General features: G+C 31.2%; 2 protein-coding genes across 2 annotated transcripts; both read left to right on the top strand.

The window, feature by feature from the left end:
* The first annotated feature begins 1855 nt into the window (after nt 1–1855).
* On the top strand, nt 1856–8860 carry LOC122270458 (oplophorus-luciferin 2-monooxygenase non-catalytic subunit-like). The gene is made up of 4 exons (XM_043047829.3): nt 1856–2005; nt 4182–4801; nt 7446–7614; nt 8639–8860. The coding sequence occupies exons 1-4, from the start codon at nt 1942–1944 to the stop codon at nt 8779–8781; spliced, it is 996 nt and encodes a 331-aa protein (XP_042903763.1). The 5' UTR covers nt 1856–1941; the 3' UTR covers nt 8782–8860.
* A 2357-nt stretch (nt 8861–11217) lies between these two features.
* On the top strand, nt 11218–25236 carry LOC107442903 (oplophorus-luciferin 2-monooxygenase non-catalytic subunit). Its single transcript, XM_043047823.3, has 4 exons — nt 11218–11411; nt 18396–19015; nt 23860–24028; nt 25037–25236. The coding sequence occupies exons 1-4, from the start codon at nt 11348–11350 to the stop codon at nt 25177–25179; spliced, it is 996 nt and encodes a 331-aa protein (XP_042903757.2). The 5' UTR covers nt 11218–11347; the 3' UTR covers nt 25180–25236.
* The last annotated feature ends 290 nt before the right edge of the window (nt 25237–25526 follow it).

The raw sequence follows: 25526 nt of genomic DNA, 5'->3' as shown, positions 1-25526 counted from the left end.
TTAAGAAAATGAACAGTATCGAGGTTTTTACTTTCAGATGAAAGAAATCAATGAATAATTTTGAATATTTGCATATCTTTGTGAGCCTCAAACGTTGAAATACCATTTCTAATATTAAAAAAGAAATTAAACAAAAACGTTTTTCGTTTTCTTTGACTTTTTCTTCGTACTTCTATTATCATAAAAGGTGCTGGTTAAATATGTAAATGTAAAGCATTTCCATAGCAATCCACTGTAATCGAAGGGCGTTATGGAGAATAAAGTTCCACGATTTCGAGACTTATGGCATTATTGTGGTAATATGGTCAGAAAAACAGACAAGTCACCTTTACTTCCCTGATAAGCTGGTGATTTAAAGCTGGGTAAGCTTCATGCCGCCACTGAGGATCGAACTCCAATCCCTCGCAATGACAGTTTAATGCTATTAATCACTGTACCATTGCAGTTAAAGGGGAACTAAACTTAATCTAACAGTTATCCATAACTGTTAGACCCTCACAACAGTTATCAAGACAGTTAAACAATTTATAAATGACTTTATAAAACGCGTTATTTTATATGTCACAGCCTTCGAAGAATTCCTCATACACATTAAAGAATTTAATTAATTATTTTATTCATAGAATTTATTTTTTAACTTTGACTGTCTATTAAAAAATACAACCATTTTAAAAAAATATTTGCTAATGGAAAAGTTTTCTAAATTTTGGAGTAGTTTAAGTTTTGTGTTTTCCATTGGGACAAACGTGAAGCAAAATTTGCTTTATTTGAATACATTATGTACACTTTAATACACACTCATTGAAGGGTTTAGTTAGAAACTTTGCACCTAAAATTTCCTTTTGGTGTGCAAAAATATCTATTAAAGATATTTACTTTAAAAAGAAATCATTTTGCGAAAAAAAAAATTCAAAATATATGTAAAAAAAGTTTGCTTTATGTTTGTCATTGTGGCATTAAAGCCTACTTTAATTAATTTGATTCATTTCAAACGCACGTATCGAAGGGTTTAGTTAGATATCTTATTGTGTTTACAGTTGCTTAATTAACATTTTAAACACATTCATTAGAGGTTTTAGATAGATATTTTATAAAATATCCATTTAAGTTTCGAAAATACTTATTGAAAAACACCTACTTTTAAACAAAACTATTTGGCGAAAACGAAACGTTTTCTGAATTTTGTAGAAGTTAATTGTCTTATGTAAACCCTATTGACATTATTACTTTCTTTGAATAAGTTTTTTTTAATTTTAAACACACTTATTAAAAAGGTTTAGTTAGATATTTCATACCTGAAATTTAATTTCAAATAGCAAATATACCTACTACAAAACACCTACTTTAAAGATAATATTTGTCGAAAAGGAAAAGTTTTCTCATTTTTGTAGAAATTGTTTGTTTCATGTTTGTCATTCTGACGTTAAAGCTTTCTTTTTAGTAATTGTGTAGATATTTAACAAACTCATTAAATGGGTTTAGTTTTATGTTTTACAACTTAAAAACCTTTTTAAGCTTCGAATATATATATTAATTGTTTCGAAAAATTATTGAGCTAAAAGGAAAATTGTTTTAATTCAGAGAACATTTTTATTTTTACCTTTGCAATTAGAATTTTAAAATTTTAGTAGAATTAAATCTGCGCGAGTAAAACATTTAGATTAATAAAAATTATTTTTAAATTTCTGAACTCAGAACATGAATAAATTTTTTCTCCATAAACTTAGCTTAGATAAGAGCAAATGTTAAGATGCCGACCTAAGAAAGTTATTTTAAAGTAATTTATCACGTTTTAAAGTCTTAAGATTATATTCAAACCAACAGTTAAACCATAAAATCGTATTTTAAAAACATACATTATCGTGAATTTTCTGCCAGATTTCCCAAAACCATGTGGTATCATTCTCAACTTAATCTTTTCTTCCCAGTGCTATAAGTTATATGCTCTATTTAAAAAATCCACTGGCTTCGTTTCAGTTGACCAAACTTGCAACTGAAGTTATGGGTAAGTAACTGTAAAATTAAAATATTGCTTAGTATGCTAAAAATATTTTTTTTACATATCTAATTTAACTAATTTATTTTTAAATTAGTTTATTTTTTAAAATAAACATAAGAATTAAATGTCGGAACCGAAAAAATTATAAATTTAAAAAATTGTATTCTACAGTTCTACGATATTTTCAATATTTTTAATCAAATAATGTTTTAAATTAATGCAATACTCACATAACTTTTACTTCAATTTATGTAAGTTTTGAAAAATATTGAAAATTTATAATTTTTATATATTTTAAAAATCAAAAATTTATGGTTGAGTTGTTTGAAATATTGTTACGTACGCAAAACCTTTTCTTTTGTACTTAATTAATATAGCAATTTTATTTTTTATTTTTAAAAAGCATAATTATTAGATACCGGAAAAAATATTAACGTAAGAAATTGATTTAAACAGCTCTACGATGCTTCAAATTTTTATTTTAATCTAAACAATTACCTACTACATTTATAAATAATAACTATGTTATCAATTTAGGCAATTCAAATAAATTTAAAATTAATGCAACATTCAGAGTTGGTTTCATTTCAAGATATAAAAGTTTTGTAGCACATTAAAGCAACTATCATTTTTATTTATTTTAAAAATCAAAAATTTATGGATGAGTAGCTTGAAATATTGTTACGTATGCGAAAAATTCTTCCTTGTACTTATCTAATTTAGCTATCTTTTCCTCATTTTTAAAAAGCATAATTATTATTTATTGAAAAAAAATTAATGAAATGGAAAAAAATACCATTCAGTGGTAATAAATAATATCTACATTTCTAATTTTTTAAATTCAAAAAGTTTACAATTAATGCAGTATTCCAAGTTCGTTTCATTTTACTCTATAAAAGTTTTGTAGCAAAGTGAAAACTTACCATTTTTATCTATTTAAAAAAAATCAAAAATTTATAAGCGAGTTATTTAAAATATTTTTAAGTAAGCAAAATTTATTCTTCTTTGTACTTATATGACTTAGCTATTTTGTTTCCTCAATTTTAAATACACAAATTTTAAATTCTGGGAAAGAAGAAATATACATAAATTTTTAAAAGCAAATGCATTCTGTAGTCATAAATGACATCTAGTTTCTCAAATGATTTATTTCAAATAAATTTAAATTTATAGCAATATTCAGAAGTAGTTGAATCTATAAAAGTTTTATAAAATATTGAAAACTTGAATGCATTTAAAAAAAATAAAATCTATGAATGAGTTATTTAATATATTCTTACATTTTCAAAAAAATTTTTTTTTTGTACCTGTAAAATTCAGCCATTTTTTATTCATTTTTAAAAAGCATAGATAATAAATGCTATAAAATAAGAATAGTTATAAATTTAAAAGAAGTAAATTCTGCTGTTATAAATGATAACTATCTTTTAAAATGACTTTCATGAAAGTTATATGACACTTTGAAAACTTATTATTGTTATGTATTTTAAAAATCTGAAATTTACTATTATTTCACATTTCTAAAATTTTTTTATACTTGTCGTAATTTAAAATTATATTTTTAGTTCATTCATTGCTTAGTTATTCCAATTTTTTCCTTAAGGACCTTAAAATTTATTTATCATTTTAATTTTGTATACAACATTCAATTTTATTAAAGTACACAAAAAGGATTTATAGCAAGCATCAACGTTTTGATAAAATATGCTAAGGATCATCCTCAGCTTTCTATTACTTAACAAGATTATTTAAAAATTTTTGATTATATTAACAATTAAACAAAAATGACACAGTGGAAGTGCCTTACACTTGAAACAAAGCTATAACTTTAAGCTGAATATCCAATCTTGCTGAAAAGAATTATCTGGGCTTTAAAACGGAGAAATAACTAAAAGATTTTAAAAGTTATCATTCTTTTTTTAAAGCGTATATTTTTCGAAATTTTTCCACCTAAATTAAAATTATCAAAAAGGAGTCAAAGCAATTTTCACCTCTTTGTTTGTTTTTAAAAATAAAAATGAAACTTAACTGCAAGGGTTTCTGCAACCGGGCCTTTATGGAAATCGTCGTATCAACAGAAAAGTATTCTCTTGTAAAAATTTTCAAAGTTATCTTTATAGTGTTCCAAACTTTTCCTTTAAAACGTGGCAAACCTAACATTTCTTTTCTATTTGTTAAATAGGTATTTCTTGTTTAATCTTGGTGGCCTTGCTTGGCTTGGCATTAGGCGATGACAGTTGCCCAAAAGCGGCAGAATTATCACCATGCACTTGCGACGGGGAAGGAGTCAACTGTATGAATGTTAAATCTTTGGCAGAATTAAAGAAAGCATTTAGTGCCAATTTCAAGTATGGGGCTGCCAGAACCGTTTGGGTACAGGGAACACCCCTAACTTCTCTAACAGCGGATGTGTTTGGAAAGATCAAAAGTCGTACGTTTTACGTCGAAGTCAACCAGATCGAGACAGTAGATCTCAACGCTTTCAGAGCTTCGAAGGACTACTTAAGTCTCCTAAGTTTATTTGGAAACAAAATTGTTGATTTTCCTTTCTCGGATCTCAAAGACTTCACAGCGCTTTCGACGTTGAACATGGGAAGAAATTTGATTCATACCATACCAGACAATGCTTTCCAGAGTCGTAGTTTGTGGGCAATCGTATTAGCCCAAAACCAAATTAGAAACATTGGAAAAAATGCTTTCGCCAACTTGCCAAGTTTGGGAAGACTGGAATTATCCTACAACCAAATCAAGACACTTGGTCCATATGCTTTGGCAAGTAAACAACACGGAAGTGGATTACAGGTAAATTCATACATTAAATCGTAATAAAATTTTATTACATTTATCGTGAACATCAGGTTTTCAAAAATGATAGTTGAGTTTTATAAAATATGTGTTTAGTAGTGATAAAAAAGAAAAGTTTTATATTTGCCAAGTTTTTAGTCTTACCAGTCACACCTGATTACAGCCCTAGCAGCAAAATAACTTAGGCCCTCGTTGAACCAATTGTATAATCTTGATTCAATAAGTGTTCAAAGGGCCATTATTTTCCGATATTGGCCCTACATAAAATTGTCCGATACTTTACAGCCACTTTACAACCAATATCGGCCCTACATAGAGCTTTCAGATTCACTCGATATTTTAGATTCTTTATTCAGCCAATATAGGCCATATATTGTCTGTATATAGTCCGATATTAGCCTTATATAGGACCAATATTAAAAATACAGACATCCCAATATTGATTCCTCGGTGGATGGTAATGTAGGACCCAATTCGAGCCAATTTGGAGCCCAACTGGGGCTAGGGTAAAATTGTTACTAGTAAGGGTAAACCCACGACAGAAAAAACTAACTATGAATGCCGAAAGCAAGATGAAAGTTAAATCAGGATTTGTATTAAACTTTCGAGAATCGATAGATATATACCGTTATCGTTGTAAGTAGTCTAAATAACACTATATAATTTTAATTATTATTAATAATTCCCCTTTGTTGTTAACAGTAACAAATTGAATGACTTTTTTGCCCTAAGCGACGTTTCAAGAAATTGCTCTGTACGTGTACGTGAAAATTCTCTTAGAACCAAAAACATTAATAAAAAATCTTGAATAACTGTATATCGAGAAATATAGGTGTAAACCTTTAAAAAATGTTAGCGTATAAAATAAAGTTTAAGGGATAGGAAAATTATACTGCTTTTGACCTATTTGTGGTTTGTCTGGGTTTCTTAGCAGTTTAATTTTATAAAAAGGTACGAAACTAGTGTGAAATTCATTAATATAGTAACAAGTACTGGGATTTGTTTCTATTTGAGATGACTGAAACAGTTATTAAGACGGAAAAAATCTATTAGAAGAAACTTTCAGAAGATGCAGCTATTTATAGCACTCAATAACAGCTCCAAAACAGCGTAGAACAGGCTTTTTAACCTCATATGGATCAATGATCAAACTCAGGCTAGAACATTATTACAGTCACAAATAGACGAGGCACAATTTTATTGATATAGGCTTGACAATAAAACCACGAAACCTTTGATATAATTCTAGATGATTCTTGCATAACTCCGTAAATATTGATCATATCGCTTTGAAACTCACTGAATGAAATGTAAGTTTCCAGAAAAATCTTTTATCAACGAAATGACTACAGCGTGCCGCCAAGTCAGCAAAAATGTCGCCAATCTCAGTCTTCCATAAGAAATGCATCAGGCGTTATTTTCTCCCTAAATTGCGTTAGAATTACACGATTTTCTTAACTTTTCTAATTAATCTGAGTGGTTACGGTCCGTCTAAGATATTTAGCCTCATAACAAAAGCGTATTTCCAAATTTCCAAAATTATACACATATTTACAAATTCGTAACAATATAAAACTTCTTACAGCACAATTTACAGAATTTAAAAACTATGTGTTACTGAAATTGTGGTCCTTACTTTACTGAATCGTTAAAAATGAAGACAGAACAAGATCAAATTTCTGACAGCACAGTTTACAGAATTAAAAAACTATGCGTTACTGAAAGAGTGGCCCTTACTTTACTGAATCGTAAAAAATAACGAGAAGACAAGATCAAATTTCTTACAGCACAATTTACAGAATTTAAAAACTATGAGTTATTGAAAGAGTGGTCCTTACTTTACTGAATAGTTAAAAATGACGAGAGAGCAAGATCAAATTTCTTATAGCACAATTTACAGAATTAAAAAACTACGTGTTATTGAAAGAGTGGTCCTTACTTTACTGGATCATTAAAAATGAAGAGAGAGCAAGATTAAATTTCGAACAGCACCGCTTACAGAATTAAAAAACTATGTATTACTGGAGTAGTGGTCCTTACTTTACGGAATCGTTAAAAATGACGAGAAGACAAGATCAAATTTCTTACGGCACAGTTAACAGAATTAAAAAACTATGTGTTATTAAAAGAGTGGTCCTTACTTTACTGGATCATTAAAAATGACGAGAAGACAAGATCAAATTTCTTACAGCACCGCTTACAGAATTAAAAAACTATGTTTTACTGAAAGAGTGGTCCTTACTTTACTGAATCGTTAAAAATGACGAGAGGAAAATTGACTGTTGCATTGCATTCTTCTACTGATTATTTTTCTTTCACTGCCATTTAAGGAGCCTGATGATGGAAGTCTTGTTCTTTCCAAAACACTTTGTTTTTTCTTTATTCTGTAACTGGTGTCTTAAAAATTATGCATTTATAAATACATAATCAGTAAAAATTAGGTCTTAGAAAGTATATATCTGTAATACTGCAAATATTTTTTTTTATTTGTGAAATAAAAAAAAAATATTTGCATTTTATTATCATTTTTAATTCCGAAAGAAATACCTCCTTATTGCAAACTACAAGCCGTAAGAAATATGTAAATGTTGAATTACGGTATTTCATGTTACTTTTTTAACAGATTAATTTTTTGTTTCAGTTAAGTCTTTCTGCCAATAAAATAGAAGACATAGACGACACAGCTTTTGACGGAGTAAATCCATATGCTGTATTTGTCTCTCAAAACCAGCTGAAAACTTTGAAAAAATCAGTATTTCAACCTTTAGTTACAAAAGCAGCCCAACAAGGAGGATTTATTGAAGTTTCTTGTAAGTTTTTATAGCTTATCATTTTCTGACATAAGGAATCCATATTCTTTACTACACAATTCTATTAAGTATATTACATAAAAATAGAAATAGGTTTAATATACTCCATTTAATATATCTATAATCTTAAAAATTCTTTAAAGACCCTAACATAAAGCGCCTGCAGGCCAATTTTTACTTAAGCCAGCTGCTTACTGGCCACGGAATGTTCGGGACCTATCAGCAAAAATATTTCAGAAAATCAGTTTCATTCAATTGCTGTGGAGTGAGACAGGACATTCAACATCCCATTAAGCAGGACATTCAACATCTCATTAAGAGGAACACCAATTCTTCGCTATATTGACGTGCAGAAAAATTGTTGTTTAAATAATAAAATAAACCCTCAAGGACATTTTAGCCCCAGATCAACTGACCCCAGTCATAAACCAACAATAAAACATGTCATATTGGCCTTATACTGATCAACTTTTAGCCTCTTCTTCTTTTTGCACTTTTATCAACGTGTGATATTAGACTTCATCGACTTATATTCAAACTTTTGCTTTTAGCCCTTTTACATTCAGGATTTTTAGCTCTCATTGACTTTTAGATTAGTAATTTTATTTTCATTTTTAATTTCCTTAGTATTACCATCATTTTAATTCTTGACATTTACACCGGCGCTTTTAGCTGCCATTTATTTTAAATCTTGTTTTTCATTACTTTCATTTTTAGCTAATTCACTTTTAACTGATTACGGTCATTTGGCAAAATTTTTCTGTATTTTTAGTTTCTAATTTAAATATTTAATGTAATAATTTAATTTTCAATCTCCGTAATCTCCCTGAGGTTGATAGGGGTTCTATCTATCTTAATATTTCATGCATGACGTTACACTACAGAATTAATAAAATGATTGTTGAAAAGTCGGAAAAATTAAACATATTCCATCAGAATGTTACACAAAGCATATAAATATGATATTCTATGATCGTTTATCAATGGATATAAGCTCTTTGTAATTATATCTTGTAATTTTTAGATAACCCCTTGACTTGCAAAGGATGTGACTACACATGGATTACTCTTAATAAAGATGTTCTAGCCCAAAAGCTGATTGGTTTTACCTGCAGAGATGGAACTTCAATTCACGACCTGACCAAATCAAAAATCGGGTGTAATTAAATGAAAAAAAAGAAGAAAAACATTTTAATATGATTTAAAGAGTTTAATAAATGTTTCAGCTTCCAATTTGGAACAGAAATTTTTTGTGTTAAGTTTTCTTTCTGAAATTTGTATTAATGTTTTAATTTTTCTTCAAACTTACCAAAAATTTCATCTCTAAGACCGTAGTCCTTAAGCCAACAGAAATTATACGAATGAAAGTTTCACAAAATAATGCGCTAATCAGTGAAATATGGCCTTAAAATTAAACATTTAAATGTTGAGTTGCTGAAGAGGGTATTACCTGGCTGAATATATTCTAAAAGGAAATTTGACAGCACTCACATTATGTGAAAATAAAAACCCAATTTCAGTACAAAAAGAAGAAATCTCTGCAAAATATTTATAGAATCAGTGAAGAGCCGCAACAAAAACGTTACTTAGTATGTATAACCTCTACAAACTATTTATATAGTAAATTCGAAGCCACAACAAAATATTTATATAATTAGTAAGAAGCCGTAACAAAAACGTTTACATAATAAGTAGGAAGATGCAGCAAAATATTGACATTGTAAATAAGAAGTTACTAAAAAATATCTACACAGTAAATGATAGATGGAATAACAAACTGTTTACATAGTGAGTTGGAAGTCATGTAAAATTTTTACATAGTAAGTAAGAAGCCGTAAGAGAAATATATAGTTAAATATTCACACATTAAAACAGATAAACTGCAGAATGGAAATAATTCAATTTCAAGTTTGAAATTCTCATTTGTAAAATTAAAAAATAAATAAATACAGCTTTGAAATATCATTTCTAATATTAAAAAAGAAATTAAATTAAAACGCTTTTTGTTTTCGTTGGCTTTTTCTTCGTAGTTCTATTATCATAAAAGGTGCTAGTTAAAGACGTAAATGTAAAATATTTCCGCAACAATCCACCGTAATTGAGGGACGTCATGTAGAATAAAGTTCCACGATTTCGAGACCTATATTTTGATAACTGTTGTGAGTGTCTAACAGTTATGAATAAGTGTTAGACGCTCACAACAGTTATCCAATCTATAAATGATTCTCCAAAACGCGTTATTTTGTATGTCACAGCCGTCGAAGAATTCCTCATACACAAATAAAGTATTTAACTATTTTATACATAGAATTTATTTTTAAGCTTTATCTGTCGATTAAAAAATACAAAAATATAGATATAAAAATGAATATCTATAAAAATAACTCTACATTAAAAAAAATGCATTTGTCTATTATAAAAATTATTATTTAAAAATTTCGCTGAGTAGGAAAAATATTTTAATTTTTGGAGACGTTGTAAGTTTTGTGCTAGCTATTGAAACAGATGTAAAGCAAAATTTGTTTTGCTTGAATACTTCATGGATACTTCAACACACACTCATTGAAGGGTTTAGTTAGAAACTCATACCTAAAATTTATTTTTAAGGTGCAAAAATATATCTATTTAAAAAAATTTGCTTTTAAAACAAATTATTTTGCGGAGAAGAAAAAAATTTTGCTTTTAGTAAAAGTTGTTTTATATTTGTTATTGTGGCATTAAAGCCTACTTTTTGCTCATTTTAAGCGCACTTATTAAAGAGTATATTTTATACAAAAATTAGGTTGCAAAATACCTTATGAAGAAACATCTTTAAAAAAATTATTTAGCAAAATGAAAAAGTTTTTTAATTTTTTTTTAGAAATTATTTGTGTTTAAAATTGTTTAATTAACATTTAAGCGCACATTTAACATTTTAAACACTCTTATTAAAGGGTTTAGTTAGATATTTTATTAAATATCCATTTAAGTTTCAAAAATATTTGCCGAAAAACACCTAATTTTAAACGAAATTATTTGGCAAAACCGAAAAATTCTAAATTTTGTAGAAGTTAATTGCTTTATGTAAGCCATTTCGACATTATCACTTTCTTTAAATTAGTTTTTTTATTTGAAACACACTCATTGAAAAGGTTTAGTTATATATTTCATACCTAAAATTTCCTTTTAAATAGCAAATAAACCAACTGCAAAACATTTACTTTAAAGATAATATTTGGCTAAAAGGAAAAGTTTTCTCATTTTTGTAAAAATTGTTTGTTTCCTGCTTGTCATTGTGACGTGTTAAAGCTTTCTTTCAATTAATTGTGTAGATATTAAACAAACTCATTAAAGGGGTTAAGTTTAATGTTTTACAACTTAAAAACCTTTTTAAGCTTTAAGTATATCTGTGAACTGTTTCGAGAAATTATTTAGTTAAATTACTAGAACTAAAGCTGCACAAGTTAAACAATTAGATTGATAAAAATTATTTTTAAATTTCTGAACTCAGAACTTGAATAATTATTTTCCATAAACTTAACTTAGATAAGAGTAAATGTTAAGATGCTGACCTAAGAAAATTATTTCAAAGTAATTTATCTCGTTTAAAGTCTTGACTGATTATATTCAAACCAACAGTTAAACCACAGAATCGTGTTTTAAAAAGATACATTATCGTGAACTTTCTGCCAGATTTCACAAAACCATATGGTATCGTTCTCACCTTAATCTTTTCCTTCCAGTGCCGTAAGTTATGCTTTATTTAAAAAATCAACTGGCTGCGTTTCAGTTGACCAAACTTGCATCTGGAGTTATGGGTAAATTGCTTTAAAATATTGCTTAGAATGATAATATTTTCTTCGTTGTACATATCTAATTTAAATTCATTTGCTATTTTTTTTAAATAAGCATAAGAATTAAATGTCGGAAATAACAAAAACTATAATTTAAAAAATTATATTCTACAATTTTACGATATTTTCAATATTTTAATTCAAATAGTTTTTAAATTTAATGCATAATTAATTAATATTCATATAATATTTTCTTCAATGTAAGTTTTGTAGCATATTGAAATTTTTTTCATTTTTATGCATTTTAAAAATCAAAAATTTAGGGATGAGTTGTTTGATATATTGTTACGTGCTCAAAAAAAACTACGCTTTTGTACTTATCTAATCAAGCAATTTTATTTCTAATTTTTAAAAAGCATAACTATTAAATGCCGGAAAAAAATTATAAATTTAAAAAATTGCATTAAACAGTTTTACAATGTTTTCTATTTTTGTTTTAATTTAAACAAATTTTAAAATGATTGCAGTATTTAGATAAGTTTCACTTTAGTTTGCGAACGTTTTGTAGCATATTGAAAAATTTTCATTTCATGCATTTAAAAAATAAGAAATTTATAGATGAATTAATTGAAATATTGCTGTTTATGTAAAGAAATTCCTTTTGTCCTTATATAATTAAGCTATTTTACTTCTAATTTTTAAAAATCATAAATTTTAAATCCCGGAAAAGGAAAAAGAAATAAATTTAAAACTTGCCTACTGCAATTATAAATAATAACTATGTTATCGATTTTTTCACTTCAAATAAATTTTAAAATTGATGCAACGTTCAGTGTTAGTTTCATTTTAATCCATGAAAACTTTGTAGCACATTAAAGCAATTATCATTTTTAAGTATTTTAAAAATCAACTTATGGATGAGTTGCTTAAAATATTGTTACGTATGCAAAAATCTTAATTCTACTTATCCAATTTAACTATTTTTTAAACATTTTTGAAAAGCATAATTATTATTCATAGGAAAAAAATTATGATTTCAAAAAAATACCATTCAGTAGTAATAAATAATATCGACGCTTCAAATTTCTTGAATTTAAAAAGCTTGTTTCGTTTTAATCTATAAAAGTTTTATAGCATAGTGAAAACTTACCATTTTCATCTATTTTAAAAGTGAGTGAGTTGTTTAAAAAATTGATATGTAAGCAAAATTTATTCCGGTTTGTCCTTATATAATTTAGCTATTTTGCTTCCCCAGTTTTAAAAAGACAAATTTTAAATTCAGGAAAAGAAAAAAATTATAGACATAATTTTTTAAAAAACAAATGCATTCTGTAGTCATTAATGATATCTGTTTTTTCAAATGTTTAATTTCAAATAAATTTAAAATTACAACAATATTCACAATTAGTTTAACTTTAATCTATAAAAGTTTTGTAAAATATTGAAAATTTATAATTCGAATGTATTTTAAAAATCATAAATCTGTGAATAAATTATTTAAATCACTGTATTTTGTACTCAATGTAGACATTTTCTACTCATTTTAAAAAGTATAGATATTAAAGGATAGAAAAGAAAAATTTTAATAAATTTAAAAAAAAGAATTTCTGCTGTAATAAATGATAACTATGCTTTAAAATGTTTTTATCTAAATAAGTTTTACAAATAATGCCATATTTAGAGATAGTTTCAGCCCAATCATGTAAGTTTTATGATATTTTGAAAACCTTAATAATGTTATGTATTTTAAAAATTTTAAATTTACAATTATTTCATATTTCGAAAATTTTCTTATGTTTGATTTAATTGAAAATTATAGTTTTTAGTTCGTTAATCGATTGGTTATTTAAATTTTTACTTTAATGAACTTAACATTTGTTGAATTTGCATTTTTAAAATAAATTTTATTAGCTTGCATTTTTATAACATTTTAATTTTACCGATGACATTCAATTCTTTAAAGTTATGAAAGTATACAAAAAAAAATTTATAGCAAGCATGAACGTTTTGATAAAATATGCAAAGAATCAGCCTTCACTTTTGATTACTTAACAAAATTATTTCAAATTTTTTGATTACATTGATTATTAATTATTAAGAAAAAAGCCACAGTTTAAGTGCCATACACTTGATGCAAAGCTATAATATTTAACTGAATATGCCATCTTGCTTTAAAGAATTATTTGGGCCTTAGAATGGGGAAATAAAAGAAATATTTTGAAAATTACTCATCTTTTCTTTAAAACGCTAATTAGGCGACATTTTCCCACCTAGATGAAAAGTATAAAAATCAATGCCTTATTACCATGATTTGAAAATTTTTATTGATAAAGCAGCATTAAATGAAGTTTTCAGGTATTAAAAAATAAGACCACAAGCGCTTCTCATGTTCTCAAAACTGTGGTTTTCCTACACATTGGCGTCTTTCGCTATTTTCAGAATTAATATAGAAGACGCTAACTAAATATAGGCTAAACTTGATCTGAAGGTCATGAGTAACTGTTGAAAACTCTCATCAAATAGCACATTATTCACACCAGCGGGTGACCGAGCTCCGCTCGGAGAAAACAGGTATAGAAGCTAACTCGAAGATTTAAATTTTCAATTGTGATTTATCAAAACAATACATGCCATAAGAAAATTTGTGAAACCATTGGTGAAAAGATAACCGGTTAAAGTTTACCATTGTAAACTATCTAAACAAAGTTTGGAAAGGGAACTATTCTATACAAAGGTAAAGTTTGAAAAGTCATAGGAAATAAAATGTAATTGATAACAAAAAATTATACAATTAAAGAAATGGTACAAAGTGAGCAGTGTAAAGATTGAAGTGTGTTGAAGTTCAATATTTTTGACAAATTTATTTAGAAAAACCAAACATATATACATACATAAGAAACATATTATAAACCGATAACAGCATAAACATTAATCATCGATTGCGAAGTCTTCCATGTTGTCCAGGTAGTTTCTTGTCGGAGAGGCAGGTGCGGCTGGTGAGTTTCTCTTGTTCAGGACTTCCTTCCATACGACGTTTCGGGTGTGGATTGGATTCTCAGGAGGCAGCAGGACCTTCAACGCACTTTGACGCTTGACTCTTGAAAACGCGACGTAGAGCATTCCGTGCATGAAGACCGTCGTGAGGAGAAGCACGCCGACGAATTCGAATGTTTGGCCTTGTGACTTGTGTATTGTAATGGCGAATGCTGGAGTAACTGGGAATTGGTGCCGTTGCATAGTTGCGCCAAGCTGTGATTTGCTGGAGTCGAGCGTGATCCTTGGAAGGTGTACTTGTCGGCCTGCGTGTTCACCGGTGATGATCTTAGCCTTGATGATGTTGTTGCAAAGTTCGGTGACAATCAATCGTGTTCCGTTGCACATTCCTTCAGAGACGTCCAAGTTTCGGAGAAGCATGATGATGGCGTTCTTCTTGAGCTTCAGATAGTGTGGAGGCAAGTCGGCGATGTTGATCGAGTTCAGGAATTCAGGCGCGAATTGAATTCCCCCTTCATGTTGATCCTTTACCAAGTCGAAACTTGTGTATGTTTTCTCTTCGCCTGGAAGCATAGCGATAATCTGCTCGTTGATCTTGTCCTTATCGTCGTTCAATGGTGCAAGAATAGCGCGATTCTTCATTGCTTCGTAGTTCCCACTTCTGAGGCATGGTCCGAAGATTTCATCGATGAGGTTACCACCAGAGCGAATTTCTTCTGGGACTTCTATTTCGCCGAGTTCATTCACTTCGAGTTCCCCGTCGCCGAGCTTTAGCAGGTATTTCGCGAATTCTTCGTCTTCGGGATCAACGCGCATGTTCTTTTCGAGCGAATAAGTCTTGAAGTGTTGCCACAGATGGCTTCTCTTGATCAAAAGGTCGAGTATTTCGCTTTTGTTGGCACGTTGTTGAACTGGACAGCACTGTCGGAAGTCGCCACCAAGCACCATGACTTTGCCTCCAAACGGAATGTTGTTGCAAATCGCGCGTAGGAGTTCGTCGATGTTGTGCAAGCCGTATTTTGACATTATCGGAGCTTCGTCCATCAGACACATGTGGGCTCCTTTGAGTGCGTTCGCCTTCGGTGATCCTGGTTTGATGGATGATCTTGAGTCGGATGTAAGCGGGACTTTCAAGCCCAAGGTTCGGTGCGTTGTTTGACCACTCGGTAGAAGAATCGCTCTACGGAGTCTTTCATTACGGCGGCGTTGTTCCTCTAGGCGAATGTTGCGGCCCCTCATTGTTTCGTTTTTTCGTCTGCGTCTTTCATAATCGCGGTATTTTACTCGTTGAGATGCATTAAGTTCCATCAATATATCCGAGATTCGTTCCTTGCTACGCTGCTTGACTGCTCTTGTCGGGCGCAACGGCGTTATCATCGGGTCTTGGATATTCAAAGCGTGCATATTGGTCGAAGATGTGAAAGATGCGGCTTTAGATGGTCCCGACATGTTCAATTGGTCACTGTTCACAACGAATTCGTAAATTTGCTTCCGTTCATCCGCTTCTTGAAAATTCTTGTCCAGGAAAAGGCGTCGATGAGAGAGGTATTGTCGAGCATAAAAGACGATGTAAACTCCGCAGGAAGACGCGTCATCTTGGTGGTTGTAAGCGTTGCGAGGTTTCACGATGCATCCTTTTAGCTTTTCATTCGTAACAACGGTATTCAAAACGTGTCGCAGTATTTTTCTCAAAACAGCATCGATGGGCAGCGGGTTGTCGACTGTATCGCTGACTAATAGTTGACGTTCTCCATAGCTTGCTTCGTAAATTCCTAGCATCCAGTGCTCGCCTCTATCCATTTGAGCTCTCTTGTGAATGGGAATGAGTAGCACGTCGAATCCTTGTTGAACGCCGTATAGATAGTTGGAAGCCTTGTTCTGGTTGCTGATATCGTTGAGAAGAGCCATTCCTTCATAAGCGCCATCCGCTGTTGTAACATAGAAGCGTGCGACAAATTCAGGGTGAAGTACGGCAACTTTGACGCTCGGGAAAGCTTGTTCGGCGTAATGGAGAAGCATTCTGACAATGACGGTATCTTCTAGTTGTCCATTTGCGGGTAGAATTGAGTTGATCGCTTGTTGTTCCAAAATTCCGGCTCCATGAAGAATTTCATGTAGAGGTGCGTTCCGCATGTTGAAAATGTAGCTTGAAATCTGATGAATGTTGAAATGTCGGACTTTGTTGACGGTGATTTTAACACAAAAGTTAAACTTTTCTCCACTTTGATAAATGTAAACTAATGCGAACCTTACAATTAAATTATTAATTCCTTCGTATATTATTGGTTTAAGTTGTCGAAAATTAATATTTCAATTGTAAGGTTCGCATTAGCATACATTTATAAGAGTGGAGAAAAGTATCTTTAGCCATTATGGCGAACTAATAAAGTTTGAAAATATCCTATCTGTAACTCCGAACTGCTCGACCGTAGCGCTTCAAAACCGGCGCCAATCGATTCCTCGTGGCCAAAAACCCCAGACCCCCAAGTTTACCGGAGATTATTAATTCTGGGGCGATTTTCGACTTGGCAACCATTCCTCGTATTATAGTATAAGATAAAGCATCATTTCATGCGACTACAGAGCCTTAGAAAAACAGTCTTAATCGACAAAAATTATTTATCTTAAAAATAATTCTGTTTTAACAGTAAGCTAAGATATAAAAATCTTAATTTCCTCTTAATGTAAAGAAAAGTATTTAAAAAGTTGCAAAAGAACGTAAGGAAAAAATATTGCAAACAAATTATGGATAATCGAGATCTATAATTTATTGTTATTATAGATCTTGATTATCCATAAGTTGTATATCTATAATTGTATGATAAAGGTTTTCAAAGTAAGTGCAACAGAGTGAGGCGAGGGGCACTGCGCACTTTTCGAATCTTATGTTCCGAGAAGTGCAATGTTAATGTGCGATGAAGACCGCGAATCAGCGATCAGAGGGAGTTTTAAAGTAGACACATCCGCTGAATCTTTGAACGTGCGTATGCGAAATTTGTTGTGGAATGATTCCGATTTTTCGGTAGCGGATTTTCGAAGTTCGGATTGAAGTTGCGGAATTTCGTAAGATGCATGCACACATGGCGGGGAGGGCCTGGTTCCTGTGCCAGAGGTCGTGAGTTTGTAGTAAATGGTGATTGGTGCACATTTATTCCATCGGGCTACAATGCCCTCCATGTTCCTACAACAAATCAATACCTCTGGGGGTACTCAATTGGAGATTGATCGTTCTCTGATTAAGATTACGATCAGTAGATAAATGAATTAGTCCTCCCTATAAACAGGCTGTGACGTGTATGTGTTAATGAAGTTCTATTCTTAGCTATATATGATGCCACTGAAACCAAGAAACGTACCTTCTGCCTTAAATTCGCTTGGTTTGCTGATAATGACAAGTAGCATTAGAAGCAGCAACGACATCTTAATATCTTTATGTCCAGTAGCAGAATTTATGGAGTGAATCTGCATCACAATCCGTACTTTTCCAATTTTTTTTGCGAACCTCGACGCTGTCGTACAGAAATTAATATTGCACTGATTCAGCTTAATCTAACATACATGCAGAAAACTTCGCAAAAATGAGGTACTTAAAAATAATGCATAAGAACTTTATGCTGTTTAAACTTGAGTAGAATTTTATACAATGATATTAAAACAATTATAATAAATATGTAATGTAGTTAACCTGTAATCAAGTAACAGAAAAAAAAGCGCGTTACTTATGTTCTTTGTGATGTTCTCTGAATCCAGCTTTTTTTTATAAGAAATAAGTTTAAAGATATTTCAAAAATGAGTCAAAGCAATTTCCACACCTCTTTGATTGCTCTTTTAAAGAAAAAGAAAACTTCATCGCAGGAAGGTTTCCGCTACAGGGTTCATATGGAAATCGTCGTCTCTCCAAAAATGCGTGAAAAAGCATTTTCTTGTAAAATTTTTCAAAGATATCTATATAGTGCTCTAAACGTTTCCTTTTAAACATGGTAATCCTGAAATTTGTTTCTATTTATTGAATAGGTATTTCTTGTTTAATCTTGGTGGCCTTGCTTGGCTTGGCATTTGGCGATGACAGTTGCCCACCAGCGGCAGAATTATCACCATGCACTTGCGACGGGGAAGGAGTCAACTGTATGGAAGTTAAATCTTTGGCAGAATTAAAGAAATCATTTAGCGCCAATTTCAAGTATGGGGCCGCCAGATCTGTTTGGTTGCAAGGAACACCTCTAACTTCTCTTACAGCTGATGTGTTTGGAAAGATCAAAAGTCGTATGTTTTACGTCGAAATCAATCAGATCGCAACAATAGATCTCAACGCTTTCAGAGCTTCGAAGGAATCCATGAGTCTCCTAAGTTTGTTTGGAAACAAAATTGTTGATTTTCCTTTCGCGGATCTCAAGGACTTCACAGAGCTTTCAACGTTAAACATGGGAAGGAATTTGATTCACACCATACCGGACAACGCTTTCCAGAGTCGCAGTTTGTGGGCAATCATATTGGCCCAAAACCAAATTAGACACATTGGAAAAAATGCTTTCGCCAACTTGCCAAGTTTGGGAAGACTGGAATTATCCTACAATCAACTCGTGACACTTGGTCCATATGCTTTGGCAAGTAAACAGCATGGAAGTGGATTACAGGTAAATTTATACATTAAATCGTTCTATAATTTTATTACATTTATCGAGAACATCAGTTTTTGCAAAATGTTAGTTGAGTTTTATAAAATACTAGCTGTACCCTGCGTGCGTTGCAACGCTTTCAATTTGAATTTGAATTTTATTTAAGTGTGTAAATGACATTTGCGATTATGATTTGAAATGCAAATTTTATTTAATGGTGAAAAAAACCAGTGATAGTCTCAGCAGTTAATTCTCTAGGATATCATTAGTGTATTTTCAAACAGACATGTATGGTGATGCACACGGAGCATGAAACATATTTTGGACAATGATCTGAAATAAGACTGGATCTATGGTGACATCAAGAATTTCTGCTGATATCTGATCAGTTTGGCAAGGTGGTTTTTTCTTTCAATAAGCCAAATTAGAATGCGTGCCTGAGGCAATCCTCGTTTTTGCCATTCAATAGAGTACACCCAACACCGTGTCTCTCTAAAAACATGACGCTTCACAATGAAATCAAGTAAAGATTATCATTTTTGTTTGAACACACGTGCTGTAATATCATGACGATCCGATGATGATTGTCCTGGTAACAAAATATCTCTAATTTCAACCCAAGCAGAATTGCACGTAAATGTAATAAATAAATCTAGGAGCCCATATGCGAGAACATATGTCATTGCATCCTGTGAGTATTCATACATGTGCCTTGGAGTCCAAGGCACATGTATGAATACTCAGACATGTATGAATACTACATTTGCAGGGAGTCCAAGTTTTTCTCCCTGCATATGTAGTCGACAATATAATCATTTTCTCCACATCATTAGGATTAACGTTACCATCATTAATTATTGCATCCCGTAAATGAATGCATTCTTCTGAACGTAATTTGGTTTGATTTAATTTAATATACAGTAGGCGTTCAGTTTCAATTTTCGCATACATATCGATAATGTATTAATGAACTAATTGTCGACATTTTAAAGTATGATTATCAGCGTTTTGGCAATCATTAATCTATATGCACAAAAACTTATTGCACTTGCTTTCTTATTGGTTTTCTCGCCTGTTTGCGGACTTCTTAATTTTATGTTAAAATAATATCCCTCCTCTCCTCACCAAAATAAAATAGGATATTGCAATGCATCATATGATCGATAAGTTTCTGAGAACTCTTTGAACGTTACGATTTCTGCGATGAAGAACTGTATCGCGGGAGGTAAATTCTTCGCCAACTATAACAATAGCCACTTCATCCAATGTTGGCGCATTGTATTTTTCTTTGTGGTGGCCTACAGGTGTTTTTTCAGCTCTAATAACAACTTTGTAAATATCCGATGACATTTAGTCAAGGGCAATTGTGAACAGCCTAATTAACTGATTATGTTGATCGAAAAATTTTTGTAATACGGTAACAATGTTTCGTTTAGTGCCATTGTTTACCTGACAACGTTGATTGACTTGATCATTTGTGTTATCCATGAAATAAATTTGTAGAAATTTATGATCTGCGTTAGGCATTGAAAGAAGTGATCCTGCACGATGATAAATTTGGCCTTGCACTTTGAATGTTGGGATGTAATTCTCGTTCACGATACGTGTAGCACCGAATAAAGTAATTTAGAAACACGAATTGTACCGGCGTACATGCGCCAAAAAATGTTTCGATTGGTTTGTTTGACCTGATACGAAGGTTGATAATGTCTCGGCAGGCGACGTAAAATCTTGTAGTTTCAGTATGCCTGAATCCAGCAAATTTCAGCTGTTTCATTTTTAAATTTGAGAGCATTACAAAACATACATAATTGATATATTTCTTCGATGATGACACTTGGGGGAAGACTATAGTTTGTTGCCGGATCATAGTGAAATGCACTGAAATTCAAATCAGAGTATTGGCAGCGTCTGAATAGCGAAATGCGTTCTCGGTCGGTTTTCATTCTTGCTTCCCGTTGCTCTGATGTTTCCGACGAACGGGCTTGTGTAGTTCGTAGTTGATTTGTTGACAGTCTTCTTTCCTGTTGCTCAGACGTTTCTAAGGAACGGGCAAAAGCATTCTGTTCTCGATTAGTTTCAAGTCTTTTTTCTGTTGCTCCGATGTTTCTGAAACACGGGTAGTTCTCTTTTTGCGCGCTTGAGATGTCGACCGACTAAGAGCGATTTGCTTAGGCGGCATATTTTTGCAAATATTCTTTCTGACAAAGAAAAAGAAATGTAAAAGTTGACAGTGGTCGCAAATTTGCTGAATCGAAATATCACATACATATTTCAAATAATAAAAAGAGCAATAAAAATGAGATGAATAAGAAATATGAAAATTATAAGATTTAAAACAAAAATCAATTTTATAAATGAAAGAAATAAAATGGATGAATTCGAAAACTTTGCATAAATAAACAAACAAACTAATAGTTTTCAAATGACAACTGTCACAGCAATGAAATCTTCGAAAACTATATTTAATTGTGCTAACCTAAAATTACGTACTAAATATAAATATTTCTGAAAACGTGCAATTTGAATGACATTTGCTTTTGTCTTTAAATTTATTAAACAGTTTTCACAGTACTGAATCCGTGATACGACCAACAATTAAGAAATCTATTCTCGTTGATTTTACTTGCTTGTGCTCACCTGACATAAAGAAACGCACGAATTAAAAATTAAAGTATATGCAATTTGCTTTAATTTACTTTTCTAAATGAATAGAGTTATAAGATAGAAAATATCACTGTTGTTATCTTCAAGATATTTGAAAATTGAATCGTTTATAGCAAAATTTAAAACAATGGCTAACTTTTAACCAATCAGAAAATTCCATTTCGACTTTCACTGATATCGCTGGAACGGTTTATCGTAGAATGTTCTAATGTCGACAGAAACCTTCCTCGTGCTTTGAACTATCTGTATGCCAAGTATCATAGCTTTCTGTCGGATGGTTTAGGAGTCTATAGAGGACAGACAAACAGACAGACACACATTCACTTTTATATATATAGATGTGTTTAGTAGAGATAAAAAAGAAAACTTTTATGTTTGCCAAGCGCTTAGTCTTACCAGTCACACCTGATTACAGCCCTAGCAGCAAAACAACTTGGGCCCTTATTGGACAAATATTCATGAATCTTGGCTCAATAAGTATTCAAAGGGCCAGTATTTTCCGATATTGACTCTATCTAGAACTGTCTAATTTGGCCGATATTTTACAGTCTCTTTACAACCAATATCGGCCCTATATGGATCTTTCAGATTCTTCCGATATTTTAGATTCTTTATTCGGCCGATATAGGCCCTGTATTGGCCGTATATAGGCCGATATTGGCCCTATATAGGACCAATATTAAAAAATCTAGACATCCCAATATTGGTCCCTCGGTGGATGTTCATGTAGGACCCATATTGAGCCAAAACTATGAATGCCAAAAGTTAGATGAAAGTTAAATTAGGATTTGTATTTGTATCGCGAATAGATAGATATATAGCGTTATCGTTGGAAGTAGTCTAAATAACACTATATAATTTTAATTATAATTAATAATTCCCCCTTGTTGTTAATAATAATACTTGAATGACATTTTTGACCCAAGCGAGGTCTGAAGAAATTGCTCTGCGTGCACGTGGAAATTCTCTTAGATTGAAAAACATTAATAAAAAATCCTGATTAACTATATAGCAAGCAATATAGGTGTAAAACTTTAAAAATATTAGCGTATAAAATAAAGTTTTAAGGATGGGAAAATTAAACTTCTTTTGATCTATTTGTGGTTTGTCTGGCCTTCCTAGCAATTTAAATGTATATATAGGTACGAAACTAGTGTAAAATGCATTGATATTGTCCCAAGCACAGAGGTTTATTTTGATTGTAGATGACTGAAACAGTCATTAAGAAACAAATTAGAACGAGAAAACAAGAAAGAATGTTGGTCCTATCACTTTGAAGCTCACCGAATGAAATGAAAGTTTCCTGAAAAATCATTTTGGCCCCAAAATGACCACAGCGTGCCGCCAAGTCGGCTAAATTGTCGCCAATCCGAGTCTTCCATAATAAATACAATAGGTGATATTTTCTCTCTAAATTATGTAAGAATTGCGCGACTTTCTTGCAAATTGTTTCAATAATTGTCTATTTTTTCAATAAATAGTCTAGTTAAATTGTGTAGTAAGATATATTATCCTCATAACATAAGAATATTTCCAAAACACATGTTTACGAATTTGTAGCAATATCAAATTTATTACAACACAGTTTACTGAATTAATAAACTATGTGTTATTGATAGAGTGGTTCTTACTTTACTGTATCGCTAAAAATGTCGAGAGGAAAATTGACGGTTTTAATTAACAAGGACAACCTTGTAAATAATGTAACAAATTTTCAATTTTAAGAGAAGAACTTTTTTACAAATGGTTTGATTTCTAATTTTTTACCCTATTACCTTTTCCGTTCCTCTATCACTTTTCTCTCTATTTTTGTCATGTTTTTGATTCGTTGTCCTTTCGTCTTTCCTCTGTTGGTTGAATTCCGTCAGTTGCATTCTTCTGCTGATCATTTTTCTTTCACTACCATTTAAAGAGCCAGATGATAGAAGACTCGTTCGTTCCAAAACGCTTTGTTTTTTCTTTATTCTGAAACTGGTGTCTTAAAAATTATATATTTGTAATTATATAATCTGCAAAAATTAGGTCTTAAAAAGTATATGCCTGCAATAATGCAAATATTTTTTTATTTGGGAAATAGAAAAAGGTATTCCGAAAGAAATACCTCTTTATTGCAAACTATAAGCCATAAGAAATATGTAAGCGTTGAATTATGGTATTTCATGTTACTTTCTTAACATATAAATTTTTTGTTGTAGTTAAGTGTTTCTGCCAATAAAATAGAAGACATAGACGACACCGCTTTCGACGGAATAAATCCATATGCTGTATTCGTCTCTCAAAACCAGTTGAAAACCTTGAAAAAAGCAGTATTTGAACCTTTAGTTACAAAGGCAGCCCAACAAGGAGGATTTATTGAAGTTTCATGTAAGTTTTCTTGGCTTATCATTTTCTAACATAAGAAATCCATATTCTATACTACACAATGCTATCAAGTATATTGCATAAAAATAGAAATAGGTTTAATATATTCCATTTAATATCTCCATAAATGTATAAATTCTTTTAAGACCCTAGCATAAAGCGTCTGCAGGCCAATTTTTACTTAAACCAGCTACTTACTGGCCACGGAGTGTTCGGGACCTATCAACAAAAATATTTTAAAAAATCAGTTTCATTCAATTGCTGTGGAGTGAGACAGGACATTCAACATCTCATTAAGTACTGTCGAAGATTCCGGACACTTTGTGGAACCCACATGAATAACTACGAAGAGAAACACCACGCTATATTGACGTGCAGGAAAATTGTGATTCAAATAATAAAATAAATACTCGAGGACATTTTAGCCTCTGATCAACTGACCCCAGTCATGAATCGACAATAGAACATGTCATCTTGGTTTCGTACTGGTCAACTTATAGCCTCTTCTACATTTTGCTCTTTTATCTACATGCAATTTTAGACTTCATCGACTTACATTCAAACTTTTACTTTTAGCCATTTACACTTAGGATTTTTAGCTCTCATTGAACTTTAGTGGCTTTATTTTCATTTTTAATTTCCTTAATATTATCATCATTTTAATTCTTGACATTTTTACATCGGCGCTCTTAGCTTCCATTAATTTTAAATCATGTTTCTCATTACCTTCATTTTTAGCTAATTCACTTTTAACTGATCATCGCCACAGTCATTGTTTAATGTAATAATTTAACTTTTAATCTGCGTATACCTCCTGGGGTTGGTCGGGGCTCTACCTATCTTAACATTCCATGCACGCCGTTACACTATGCAATTAATAAAATGATAGTTAAAAAGACGGAAAAATTAAGCATATTCTATCACAATGCTACACAAAGCAATTAAATATTATATTCTATGATCATTTGTCAATGGTTTAAGCTCTTTGAAATTATATCTTGCAATTTTTAGATAACCCCTTGACTTGCCAAGGATGTGACTACACTTGGATTACTCTCAATAAAGATGTTCTAGCCCAAAAGCTCATTGGTTTCACCTGCAAAGATGGAACTTCAATTCACGACCTGACCAAATCAAAAATCGGGTGTAATTAAATGAGAAAAAAACATTTAATATGATTTAAAGAGTTCAATAAATGTTTCAGTTTCCAATTTGAAAGAGAAATTTTTTGTGTTTAGTTTTCTGTCTGAAATTTGTTTTAATGTATTAATTTTTTTTCAAACTTACCCAAGAATTTTATCTCAAAAACTGTAGTACTTAAGGCAACATAAATTTAGCAAATTAATTAAGTTTCACAGACTAATGCGATAATCAGCGAAATATGGCAATAAAATTAAATGTTTAATATTTTTACATAATTAGTAAGAAGCCGTAACAAAAACGTTTACATAATAAGTAGGAAGATGCAGCAAAATATTGGCATTGTAAATAAGAAGTTACT

This window comes from Parasteatoda tepidariorum, chromosome 1 (genome assembly GCF_982258835.1).
Source record: "Parasteatoda tepidariorum strain Cologne lab strain chromosome 1, Ptep-v5.0, whole genome shotgun sequence".
NCBI lineage: Eukaryota > Metazoa > Arthropoda > Arachnida > Araneae > Theridiidae > Parasteatoda > Parasteatoda tepidariorum.
This window is presented reverse-complemented; position numbering and strand designations above follow the sequence as displayed.